This window comes from Zonotrichia albicollis, chromosome 19 (genome assembly GCF_047830755.1).
Source record: "Zonotrichia albicollis isolate bZonAlb1 chromosome 19, bZonAlb1.hap1, whole genome shotgun sequence".
Taxonomy (NCBI): domain Eukaryota; kingdom Metazoa; phylum Chordata; class Aves; order Passeriformes; family Passerellidae; genus Zonotrichia; species Zonotrichia albicollis.
In genome coordinates, this window is record NC_133837.1 from 11,186,012 (window position 1) to 11,198,535 (window position 12,524).

The window sequence follows — 12,524 nt, forward strand, 5'->3', positions numbered from 1 at the left end:
CAGGGATTTGTGAGTCAAGCAGAGCAGGAGGGACCTACTCCCACTTACAGGCATGGGGAGGGAGGGAGCAGGGGTTCTGTCATCCTAAAATCACAGAACATCCTGAGCTGGAAGGGATCATTAAGTCCAACCCCTGGCTGTGCACAGACACCCCAAAAATCCCACATTGTCCTTGAGAGCGTTGTCCAAGCTCTCTTGGAGCTCTGGCAGCCTCAGAGCTGCTGCTGTTCCTGCTCTCTGTGTGCTGGGCACTGATGGATTTGGGCTGCCAGGAGGATTTGGAGTCTTGCACCTTTCCTTGTGACTTCTGGGCCACTGGGTTCTGCCCCCTGTGCTGGCCCAGGAGCCCACCAGAGTGTGCTGGGTTAATGTGGAACCTCCTGATCCTGGTTCATACCCTGCAAAAAGCAGCCAGGTTCCAATGTCCCTGCACTGCAAGGGCTGCTGTGTTTGGCTTGGCCACAGTCCCTTCTGCTGCTTGTCCCTTCCTTTTTCCCAATGAGATTGCTGGTGGGCCGGCACAGCCAAGGGCAGCAGGTAGCTGGGGCAAAATTCTCCAGATTGCCCAAAATGAGGCAAATTGTTGCTTTTTTTTTGGAGGGGGGGGAAATTTGGGAAAGCTGCTGCTGGTTTCTCTTAGCAGTGCTGGCCCAACAGCAAGTGCTGGTGCTCTCAGGGAGGTTTCAGCACTCCCCTCCTCATAGTCCCCTCCTGAACAAGCTGAAATCCATCAGAAATCCATCAGAAATCTACCAGAAATCCACCAGAAATCCACCAGAAATCCACCAGAAATCCATCCGAAATCTGGGTCTTCAGCCATGAGAGGACCCTGTGTGTCCTTGAGAGCCACAGGAAACCCCTTCCTCTGAGGGAGCCTTTGAGGTGATGTCCTTTACCCATGCCCTGCCTTTTAGGGGCGCAGATAAAGGGTGACCACCTTTTATCAGGCCCTGCAGAGCCAAAATCCCGTTATCCAAGCTTTTCCCTGGGAATGGGGCACCTTCCCCCGTGCTGAAATTCTTCCTGGTAACACAGTGCAAGTGCTTGTGGGACAACAAAAGAGGTTTGTGCCTCCAGGGGAGAAATGAGAACGCAAATATCTCTGGCATGAAAAACCCCAGAGCAATTTGCTCCTCGGTATTTCTTGTCAGTGCTCTGCATCTGTCTCTGCCTCACCTTCCCATTCCTTCCCTTTGGGCTCTCCAAGAGCAATAAGGCTCTGGGGAGCCAAGGGGGCTGCAGGGGCCCTGTGGGGGGACAGGGATGGTGGCTGCAGCCTCTCCAGACCCACTGTAAAACCCTTTTTCCCCCATATTTTTGGGGTAATATCCCAATTTTCCCAATTTGCTGCTTGGCTTGGCTGGAATCCTTTTCCATCCTGGGTCAGTCCTGTGCCTGGCAGCGCTCACTGCAGGACGTGTCTCTCCAACATCCCAGCAACTCCAGCAGCAGGACTGGGGTAAAACCCCTTTCCCCCCCATATTTTTGGGGTAATTTCCCAAATTTCCCAATTTGCTGCTTGGCTTGGCTGGGTTCCTTTTCCCTGGCACATCCACCGTGGGTCAGTCCCGTGCCTGGCAGTGCTCACTGTGGAACGTGTCTCTCCATCATCCCAGCAACTCCAGCAGCAGGGCTGGGGGCTCTATAATCCACAGGGATGGTGGCTACAGCCTCTCCAGCCCCACTGTAAATCCCTTTTTCCCCATATTTTTGGGGGAATTTCCCAGTTTGCTGCTTGGCTTGGTTGGAATCCTTTTCCATTCCGGGTCAGTCCCGTGCCTGGCAGCGCTCACTGCAGGACGTGTCTCTCCATCATCCCAGCAGCTCCAGCAGCAGGACTGGGGTAAAACCCCTTTCCCCCCCATATTTTTGGGGTATTTTCCCAAATTTCCCAATTTGCTGCTTGGCTTGGCTGGCATCCTTTTCCATCCTGGGTCAGTCCCGTGCCTGGCAGTGCTCACTGCAGGACGTGTCTCTCCATCATCCCAGCAGCTCCAGCAGCAGGGCTGGGGGCTCTGTAACCCACAGGGAAGCAGAGCAGAGTGCTGGCTGAGGGCATAAATGAGATAAATGAGCCGGGAGCTGGGAAGGAGGGCGGGCTGGGCAGAGAGGGGAGCGCGGGCCCCTGGCCGGGTGGCTCCGGCACTTCCAGCTCATTTATTCTGCCGGGGTTTGCCCAGCCCTGCTCGGCATGTGAAATGTTTTCTCTGAAAGACCCAGCAGTGAGATGGGTGAAAAACATTCTCCTGTCCCAGGAGCTGGCAGAAATCCTGGTAAATCTGCAGAAGTATGTTTTTGTCGGTGCTGCTTGTTCTGTGAGGAGAACTAGTATAAACTATGCCAGCAGAAAACCTTTTTTCCTGGAATGAAGTCCTGACTGTGTTCAGAGCATTGTCAGCACGCTTGTGCTGGGAATGGAGCTCTGCTGGTAAACATGCCAGCACCAGGGAGGCCCAAGGGGGCAGACACAGAGCTCCTGCCCCATGGTCAGACCCCTCACCAGGTACTCCTGCCCTTCTCTGCTCAAATCAAAATCTCTGGAATCTTAAATTGCAAAAAAAAAAAAAAAAATCATAGATTTGTTTTTCTGCCCTGCCATCCGTTCCCCCCAGGCTGTGGCTGGACATCCCTCAGTGGGGTCAGCACCATGGGGACGTGTCCCCATCCCACATCACTCAGCACAGCTGAGCCATCACTCCTGCTTGCCTGCCTCAGTTTCCCTGACCCCAGCTGGCACAAGGGGTGACACTGGGAGCTCCTGGGTATCAGCAGAAATTCAGTTTGAATTTCTCATCCTTTGCTGTGTCCATTTCTCCCTGCTCCTCATGGCCAGGATGGGGGATCCTGCTGGGAATTTCAGCAGGGTCTCTGGGTGGGTTTGGGCTGGAGATCAGAGCTGGGACCCCCAGGGTAGGTTGTGAGCCCCAGGGGGTGGCTCAGCACAGCTGGGTGTGCTTCAAAGGGCCGCAGGTTTTTCTGGGCTCCAGCCGCTGCTTTGCTCTCCAGGCAGGCGTGAAAATGTGAAAGAATGTGAAAAATGCGAAAACGATCATGCTGGCCCCAAGATTTGTAAACTTTCTGGTTAATGTGTAATAAGTACACGACAGATAATGCCAGCACAGCGAGGGTGACCCCTCTGTGGTGGCACTGCCAGGGGTGACATCCCAGAGAGGCATCTACACAGGGACCAGTCCTGCTTGGAGAGGCTTTGGGGCTTTTCTAAACTGGTTTATCTGGTTTGGACTCCTGCAGGCTGCTGTGAGCTGCGTGCCTGGCTTGCAGAAGGCAGGTTATTTGTTTGTTCAGGGCTGCCCTGGTCCAAGGTGCGTGCTGTGCCACACACCAGGTGTGCCACGTCCAGCTGCCAACCCCGCTCATCCCCAAGGCAGCGATCCCTCCCAGCCACTCCTGCAGCTGCAGCCACCTGGGCAGCGTTTCCTGCTTGGCACAGGTGCCACGGCGCTGCTGCCAGCCTGGGGAATCTCTCCTGAGTCATTCTGGTTTTTGCAGAAAGAGCTGAAAGTCAATGGGGATGGCTCTGTGTGGGTCTGGCTGCAGAGGGGGTGCAGGTCCGGGTGCAGGGGGGATCCCAGGGGGCTCCCACCCTGCACAGCCTGGACTCACCGGGAATCTGAGCTGGAAAGGGTCAGGGAGGGCTCAGGGTGCAGGGCTGATGCCAGGGATGGCCTCACACTCATGGATGTGGTCTGGATGTGGGCATCCCACAGGCTGTGTTCCACCTCGCCTTCAAACAGCTCTGGGCATCAGGGATCAGCAAGTTTTGTTTGATGCTAATGCATGAATTTGAGCCCTGAAAGACTTTCCCTGTAATTTAGGGAGGAGAGAGTGTCCTTTGAAAATGGTTTGGGTTGTTTTTGTTAGCTGTGTCATCCTGGCATCCCTGCCCAGAGTCAATGGAAGGGACTGGGGTTTGTGGGTTCGGCTGCTTTGCTGTGGGCTGGGGTTTCTGTGGGGCTGCAGGTGCAGCTGGGGGGAGCCTGGGGCACTCTGGGGGTGCAGGGCAGCCCCTCAGGAGCTGGGTCTGGGTTTGGGATGGGTGTTTGGAGAGGCTGGGACTTGGCACAGAGAGCAGCTCAGCCTGGGAGGGGTTGGGAGCTGCTGGGTGCCAGTAGAGGGGCAGGATTAGCTGGTGTGTCTTCCCAGAAAGCCTGAACACCACCTGCCTGAGGGCAGGATTAGCTGGTGTGTCTTCCCAGAAAGCCTGAACACCACCTGCCTGAGGAGATCAGCTCAATTCTGGCACTTTGTTTTTTTCCCAAACCTCAGATCTGGCACAGGGTGATTGATATCCTGCTCTGTTGTGGAGAAAACCAGGCAGCGAAGTGGGATGGGGCTGGGAAGGGGCTGGGAAGGGATTGGGATACAGCTGGGAAGGGGTGGGGATGGGACTGGGATGGGTTGGGATGGGATGGTGTTGGGAACGGGCTGGGATGGGGCTGGAACAGGGTTGGGAAGGGGATGGGATGCGATGGGATGGGGTTGGGAAGGGACGAGATGGGATGGAGACTGGAAGGAGCTGAGATGGGGCTGGCAAGGGATTGGGATTGGGATTGGGATTGGGAATGGAAGGGGCTGGGGTGGGCTGAGGTCTCCCTGCCCACTGTGAGGTTGGTGGCTCAGCCCTGTGCTGTCCCTGGCCCAGCTGGGCTCAGCCCTGGGCAGGGGGTGCTGGACACAAGCAGAGCTGCTGCTCCTTTCAAGTCCCCATCCATGAGGAAATCCAAGGAAATTGCAAAGGAGTTTTTGTTTTGAAAATGAAGGCAATTTAGCTGCCATCAAACATGTCCAGAGACCTCCTCTGGACTGTTGGAGCTGTGGGGATGCAGAGGGTGCAGAACAGGACCTGAGCTCCATGGGCTTTGTTGGGGCAGGGCTGAGCAGGGTTTCCCAGAGCTGAGCCCCCTCCCACAGCTCAGCCCCACATCCCACCCCCATTAGCTGATGCACTGAGAGCCTCCAGCCTCCATAAATTATCACTCTGGGCTATGAATTATGAATGGAGCCACATCTCTGATCACTGCACTGCTCTGCTGACAGCCCAGGAGCTGCTGATCCAAGTGACAGCCCAAAGCTTTTAAGGATGTGAACAGCAAAACCTGGGAATAATTCCCTTTGCAAGCTACAAACAGCTTGGCCTACAGATGGGGCTCATCCTATTCCCTCTCCTGCCTCCTCCTGTCCTGTTCTTCTCTTTTGTTTCCCAGTTTTGGCTTCTCTACTTTCCCTCTCTGTTAATGGGTGTAGTCCTGCTTGGCCACCCATGGGAGCTGCATCCCTCGTGCCACATCCATCCCTGTTACCTCAGGGGACAGCAGGTCCTGGCCATCCCAGCCCAGCACAGACCCCACAGCCACTGCAGAGCTCCTGGTGCAGGACCCAGCAGGATTTTGGCAGATCTCTGCAGCTCCATCCCCCTTTGGCCATTACTTGGTGTTCAAGACATCGTATTCCGCATCTCCATCTGCTCCATGGAGCTCTGCCATTGCTCCTTGGAGGCTTTGTCCTTGAACCTTTCCATCTCTGGAGGCCAAATCCTGCCCTAAGCAGCTGGATGTGCTTAATTCACCCAAAAAAAGGGTGGGTTTTGCCCTCTGGGTCTGTATGGATTCCTGCCTCCTCACCTCTGGGGCAGCTCCATCCAGCAGCTGGGCTGTGCTCCTGCTCTGGCAGCTGTGGGGCAGAGGGAGCAGAACTAAATTCAGACAGTGAGCTTCAGACACGTTCCAGCTGTCACAAACGAGGGCAGGGCCCTGTATGAACCCTTTGTGGGGCTGCAGCACTTGGGGGAAAGCTCTTGGCAAGCAGGAGGGAGCAGGGGATGGGAGGAACATGAGATGGCAGGAGCACGGGAAACCATCCCAGCCTGGGCAGTGGGTTTGGGGAAGGGGCACTCTGCATTCCCATCCTTTCTAGCTGAGCGATTGTGAACCAGGCAGCAGAACAACTTCAAAGGCAAAGCCTTGGTGTCTGGAGGTGTTTTGTCCTGATCTCTGCAGAAGCTGCTCTGCCCCAGGCTGGGCTGCAGGAGCTCTCACTCCCCTGTCCTGACTATTTCCTTTCCCTTGCACAGGGGATGCTGTAAGCAGGTGAAGGATGGACTGACAGAGCCCCAGCAGGCCCACCCAAGGCTGAGGGGCTCAGCCTGCAGGGAAGGAGCCAGTTTTGGACACAAACATCGCTCAGGCTGCGGCGAGGGGAGAGGAGCTGAGAGGAGCTGCCGCGGATCGAACCCACTCCTGGAGGGGAAAATGCCGCTTCGGTTTGGTGTCTAATTAGATATTTACCAGGAAGGAAGGAAAGATATAAATAGGGTGACAGTGACTTCAAAGGGTGTTTTTTGACTTCTAAGAATAACACCTTTGCTGGCGCCGCTTTCGGGAATATCGGCTGTGCCGGGGTGTGAAAGGCGGAGGAGGTGTTGCAGCTCGGTCGGCAGCCAAGGGAGCAAACCCAGACCCCAGCCCCGCTCCCAACCCAGACCCCAGCCCTGCTCCAGCCCCACAGAGCAGTTGAGGAGGGACAGAGCCCCTGGAAAGCTCAGCTGCATCCACAGGGACACAGCAGGGGCAGTTTGGGGAAGACCAGCGGTGCTGCAGCGCGGGCAGGAGGGGACGTGTGGCACCATGGGGACCCCACCCCTGTCCCCGTGGGCAGTGCTGGTGCCCACCCTGGTGCTGGTGGGACTCTGGGCTCCCTGTGTGGTGAGCAGACAGCCCAACTTCATCGTCATCCTGGCTGATGATGTGGGCTGGGGGGATCTGGGCGCCAACTGGGCAGAGACGAAGGAGACGCCGCATTTGGATCAGTTGGCTGCTGAAGGAACAAGGTAATGTCTGTCCCCCTTCCCTGCCCTCACCCTGCACCCCTGGTTCCTCTGCCCCCAGCACAGGGGAATTCAGCCCTGTGGAACTGGCAGGTGAGGGGGTTTTGTTGGTGTGGGTTTGGCTGCATGGGGAGGGCAGCCAGAACCTGGCAATTGGGGTGCAGATCCATCCATCCCTGCTGGAGCCTTCCTCTGCCACTCCTCACCCTCATCCCCAGAGCAAAAGGGGGAGCGTCCAGGGGAGCAGGGAGGGGCAGGGCACACAGAATCTCGTGAGTTGAAGGGCTTTTCGTTCTGCAGGTTTGTGGATTTCCACTCAGCTGCCTCCACGTGCTCCCCGTCCCGCGCCTCGCTGCTCACGGGGCGCCTGGGGCTGCGCAACGGGGTCACCCACAACTTTGCCATCTCCTCTCTCGGGGGCCTCCCCCGCAACGAGACCACCCTGGCCGAGGTCCTGAGGGAGGCTGGCTACAGCACAGGGGCCATAGGTAATGCCCAGAGTGCCAGGGGCACTGGGGAGGTGCCAGGGTGAAATGGTGGCACCCAGAGTGACAGGGGGTGCCAGGGTGAAATGCTGGCAGTGAAAGGGAAACCTAAAGGATCACGTGAGGGAGATTTCACACATCCCCCTTGCATTTTGCAATGCCAGGCTTAAAATCTTCCTTTTCAAGGGTGCTGCCGGAAATCCAGACTTCTCCGTTTAATCTCTCACTGCTTTATCTCCCGAGGAATGTGCTGGGTGTTCCTTAGCAAACAGGATTGGCTCTGCCATCCTGCATCCCACATCATGGGCAGTGCTGCTGGTCTGGTGGCTTTGGGCACCCTCCTGTCACTGTGGGTCCCCCTCAGCCTGCACAAACCCTTTGCATCTGCAGCTCCTGTTGCTGTGCTGGCAGAAATTCCCTCTGTTTCTCCATTCACCCCCAGTTTTTGCAGTTTTCCCTCTTGGATCAGCATGTTTGGTGGGAGCAAGCACGTGCTGGAGGTCAGGGGATGAAGCTGGGTTTAGGGAGGGGTTAGGAGCTGTCTGCTCAGAACACAAACACATGAAAGAGCCTTTTAAGGCTGGAAACACTCGCTTTGCACAGCCATGAGATACCTTATGCATTTTTTCTGGGTTTTCTGCAAAAATAGACAGCATTCTGGAACGGCAGCCAGCACAAACAAGGAACCTTCCTTGTAGCTTGATTAAAGCCCCCAGCACTGTGGGCACCTTGTGGGTGAGGGCTGCTGGTGGCCAGGGCTGTGTCACCTCTGAAATGATGTTCTGTGGCTTTCCTGCAGGCAAGTGGCACCTGGGACACCACGGCCACCATCACCCCACCTCCCGTGGTAAGGGCTGTGCCAGGGGCACGGGCTGAGGGGCCTGCGGCCACCTGGACCCTGCTGACCCCCTCACTGTCCTCTCAGGCTTCGACTACTACTATGGGATCCCCTACAGCCATGACATGGGCTGCACAGACACCCCTGGCTACAACCTGCCCCCCTGCCCGCCCTGCCCAGGGCACAGCGCCACTGCCAGGTACGGGCACGGGGCTCCAGGGCTGGCACGGGGAGCTGGGTGTGTGCAGCAGTGTCCCCAGCCCTGAGGGCTGCCCTTGTGGTCACCTCCCCTCACGCCCGGTGCACCCAGTTTCCCCCTGCAGTCTGGGAGCCCCTCGTTCCATTGGGACATTGGCATCACTCCCCTTGTTCTCCCTCCCTTGAAGCCAGGGGATCAGCCAGGCTCTGTGACAAGCCTGGGGTGGTTTTTCCCAGCAGGGTGATGAGGAAGGACTGTTACACAGAGGTTGCCCTGCCTCTCATGGAGAACATTACCATCGTCCAGCAGCCCGTGGAGCTCGGCAGCCTGGCCAGGCGCTACACAGAGGAGGCAGAGAGGTTCATCCAGAGGGCCAGGTGAGGACACCCACTGTCCCCTGTGTGTCCCCTTAGCTGGGACAGCTCCTGGGGCACTGCAGGACTCCTCTGCATCACCCTGGTGCAGTGCCAGGGGACATGGGTGCTGCCCCATGGTTCAGATTTGGGGTGCTCATGGCTTGGCTTCCTGCTGGAGGAGGCACTGAGGCTCTTCTGGTGCCCTCTAAAGGGTTGTATGCTTTTAAAACATCGTTTTTGGGGAAAGTCAAAGCTTTGAGTGGGGCTGTGCCTCCTTCCTGGGGGTGAATATGCACCAAGGTCTGTCCATGCCTGCATCCCTGGGGATGAGGCAACAATGGGGTGGTGGAAGTGCCTCCATGAGTGTGGAGCTGTGCCTCCTTCCTGGGGGAAATGTGAAGAATGTCAAGGTCTGTCCATCCCTGCATCCCTGTGGATGGGGTGGCAATGGGGTGCTGGAGGTGCCTCCATGGGTGTGAAGTGCTGGCAGGCACTGAGTGGTGTCAGGGTGGGACCAGAACAGCACCAGAGGTGTTTGAGCACTCCCTGTATGAGAGATTGGATCAATTTTGGGATTAAACACCCTGGGCTTCAGATCTGCCTCCCCCAGGCTCAGAGCACGGGAGGTGCCCGCCTCTGATTGTCCCCGAGGAGCAAAGTGGCTCCTCCAACGAGGCCCCCGAGCCCTGCTGACGGGTTGTGTAATTTTAATCCCCATTATTGGCGGATTACGAGCTGTGACTTTGCAAAACGCCTCCCTGCAGAGCGAGGAGAGGAAGCGCTGCCGGGCAGCCCTGCCCGAGCCCATCCCTGCCCGCATCCCGGGATAACAGGCACGGGAGGGTTTGTGTAACACCGGTGAAAGGAGGGCTGGGCAGGGAGCAGCACATGGGCAAATGGCTCTCTATAAAACTGGGCACTGTTTTATTGCATAAAACCTGTATTTGGCCCTTTAGATACTAAGGATTGGCCGTGGGGTGGCTTGGGATGCTGAGGATACCCAGGCTCTTAGCTGTGGGGAAGCACCAGCCCCTTCTCCTGCCAAACCCCCACCCTCTCTGTGGCTGTGAAACAGAGTGTGTAAGCTCTGGGTTAATAGGAAAAACCTTTAAACTCCCAGAAGTGTGCTGGGGTTACAGGAGAACAGGATTAGGCAGGTGCCTGCATTTTCTTCCCTCCCCTGATGGCTTATTTCAGTTTTCCCCTGCCCATGCTTATTCCCGTTTTCCCCTGCCTGCTTGGCCACGTTTGGGATGCTGAGGGTACCCAGGCTCTGGGCTGTGGGGCAGCACCAACCTCTTCTCCTGCCAAACCCCCGCCCCTCTGGTCTGCCCTGGCTCTCTGTGGCTGTGAAACCATGTGTGTAAACTCCAGGTTAATAGGAAAAACCTTTAAACTCCCAGAATGTTTAGGGGTTATCTGTGTTCATGGAGAACAGGATTAGGCAGGTGCCTGCCTTTTCTTCCCTTCCCTTTGATGGCTGATTCCAGTTTTCCCCTGCCTGACTCATTCATTACAGGGCAACAAAAGAGCACCGGATTTGCCATCTCGGTGTTTTTTTAACCAGCCGAGGTTGAGCAATTTGTGACAGTGAGACGTGGCACAGGCAAGCGTGGGAGCAAAAGTCAGGGACTGCTGTCTTCAGTTATTGATTAAACGTTTGCCTGATCTTCAGGACAATTCCGAGGTGTCTGAGTGGCAAACGAGGAGGATGAGCACCACAGCCACGAGTCCATCTGGGTGCTGGAGCCAGGGGAAGCAGCTTTCCCTGCTCTGGGGGCTCTGGCATCCCTTGGGAAGAGCTCTCACAGTGGCTGTTTGCAAGGGGCACATGAGCTCTCCTGACCCCCATGTCCTGCAGGGATGGGCAAGGTGCCAGGGGAGATGCCAGGGAAGATGCCAGGGGAGATGGGTGCTGCCCCATAGCTCAGATTTGGGGTGTCGATGCCTTGGCTTCCTGCTGGAAGAGGCACTGAGGGTCTTCTGGTGTCCTCTAAAGGGTTGTGTGTTTTTAAAATATCAATTTTGGGGAAAGTTAGAGTGGGGGTTTTGAGAAAACCTTTCATGGGGCTCCAGCCCTCAGCAACTCTGGGCAGGATGGGGGCTTGGCTTGGTGTCCATGGCTTGGCTTCCTGCTGGAGAAGGCACTGAGGGTCTTCTGGTGTCCTCTAAAGGGGTTGTATATTTTTAAAACCATAATTTTTGCGGGAATTCGGAGCGGGGATTTTGAGAAAACCCTTCCTGGGGCTCCAGCCCCCTCAGCTCCAGGCAGGATGGGGTTTCTTACTCATTTTGCAGGCCAGGTGGGTGCCGGGCAGAGGAAGGAAGCGCAGCCACGCACTGGGCAGGGCTGGCAGGAGGCAGAGATGGGGCCGGGCCCGTGCACAGCCCTGGATCCGGCCCCTCCTCGCTGCTGCCATCCCACCCTTCCCCTCCGAGCTCCCTGAGGAAGAGCAGGCTCGTTGGAGCAGATAAATATAGCTGTAAACAAGCAAACAGGACGTGTCCTGTGCTGCTGCGGGGCTGTGCATGGCGGTGGACGTGCTGCAGGATGGTGGCACTGCCCAGGCCGTGTTGGGCTGTGTGGGGGCCCTGCTGTGCCACATCCTGTGCCACAGTGCCACCAGGCCGGGCAGCAGCTGGGGAGGGGGAAAAAGGACAAAATGGGCCCTCAGAGAGGGGAGGCAGGTGTGTGGGTGCCCTGCTGTGCCACATCCTGTGCCACAGTGCCACCAGGCTGGGCAGCAGCTGGGGAGGGGGAAAAAGGACAAAATGGGCCCTCAGAGAGGGGAGGGAGGTGTGTGGGTGCAGCAGCGAGTAGTGTTTGGAGATGGAGGAAAATCCACCCCAAATGGGGGCACAGCTGACAACAGGGGGACAGTGGGGAGAGGTTTAAGCAGCAGCAGGGGAGAAATGGCTCAGCTCAGCTTCCTGCCTGTAAGGAGAGGGGTGCCTGGAGCTGGGTGATCCATCTGGGGTATTTTCCCCCAGGGATCTGTGTGTGAGGCAGGAGTGGAAGGGTTTGTGTCCCCAGGCTCAGCAGTGCCACCACCCCAGTGACCCCAAAGGCTGAACGCTCTCTGTGTGTCCCCTGTGCAGTGCCAAAGGACAGCCCTTCTTCCTGTACCTGGCCCTGGCCCATATGCACGTCCCGCTGGTGCCCCCGCTGCCCCCCGGCCCGGGCAGGGGCGTCTACGGAGCGTCCCTGGGGGAGATGGATGCGCTGGTGGCACGGGTGAAGGAGGCAGCAGACAGCCTGGGCAGGGGCAGCACGCTGCTCTGGTTCACAGGTACTGCAGGGCACTGCAGGGATGGGGCTGTGGCTTCTCTGAGCCTGAGAGGAGCAGGGAAAAGAATGACGGAAACAATTCTGATCTCACTCGCTGCTCCTGTGTTGTGCCAAAGGGGGGTGACACTGCAGGCTGCACCTGGGGGTGGGGGCAGGATATGTGTTTGTCCCCTACCCTGAATGTCCTCTGCCCTCAATGTCCCCTGCCCTCAATGTCCCCTGCACTTGGTGTCCCCTGCCCTCAGTGTCTTCTGCCCTCCATGTCCCCTCTCCTCGATGTCCCCTGCTTGCGATGTCCCCTCCCTTCAATGTCCCCTGCCCTCAATGTCCCCTGCCCTCAATGTCCCCCGCCCTTGGTGTCCCCTGCCCTCAATGTCCCCCTGCCCTCGATGTTCCCTGCCCTCCATGTCTCCTGCTCTCAGTGTCCCCTGCCCTGGATGCTCCCACTGCTCTGTGGGTGGGGAGTGGTCCCACCGTGGAGCTGGGTGGGGGTCCCAGGCTGCCGTGCCCACC

General features: G+C 57.4%; 1 protein-coding gene across 4 annotated transcripts in view; it reads left to right on the top strand.

Annotated features, from left to right (window-relative positions):
* ARSG (arylsulfatase G) overlaps positions 1-12,524 on the top strand; it is a 31,992-nt gene that overhangs the window by 2,736 nt on the left and 16,732 nt on the right. For 3 of the 4 annotated variants that reach the window (XM_074555313.1, XM_074555310.1, XM_074555311.1), the window contains exons 2-7: positions 6,092-6,847; positions 7,145-7,332; positions 8,129-8,176; positions 8,255-8,366; positions 8,603-8,743; positions 11,822-12,012. In XM_074555313.1, the coding sequence (XP_074411414.1) occupies positions 6,645-6,847; positions 7,145-7,332; positions 8,129-8,176; positions 8,255-8,366; positions 8,603-8,743; positions 11,822-12,012 (883 nt within the window). In that variant the 5' untranslated portion in view covers positions 6,092-6,644. The remainder of the gene's footprint in view (positions 1-6,091; positions 6,848-7,144; positions 7,333-8,128; positions 8,177-8,254; positions 8,367-8,602; positions 8,744-11,821; positions 12,013-12,524) is intronic. The other variant, XM_074555312.1, reaches the window with a different exon arrangement.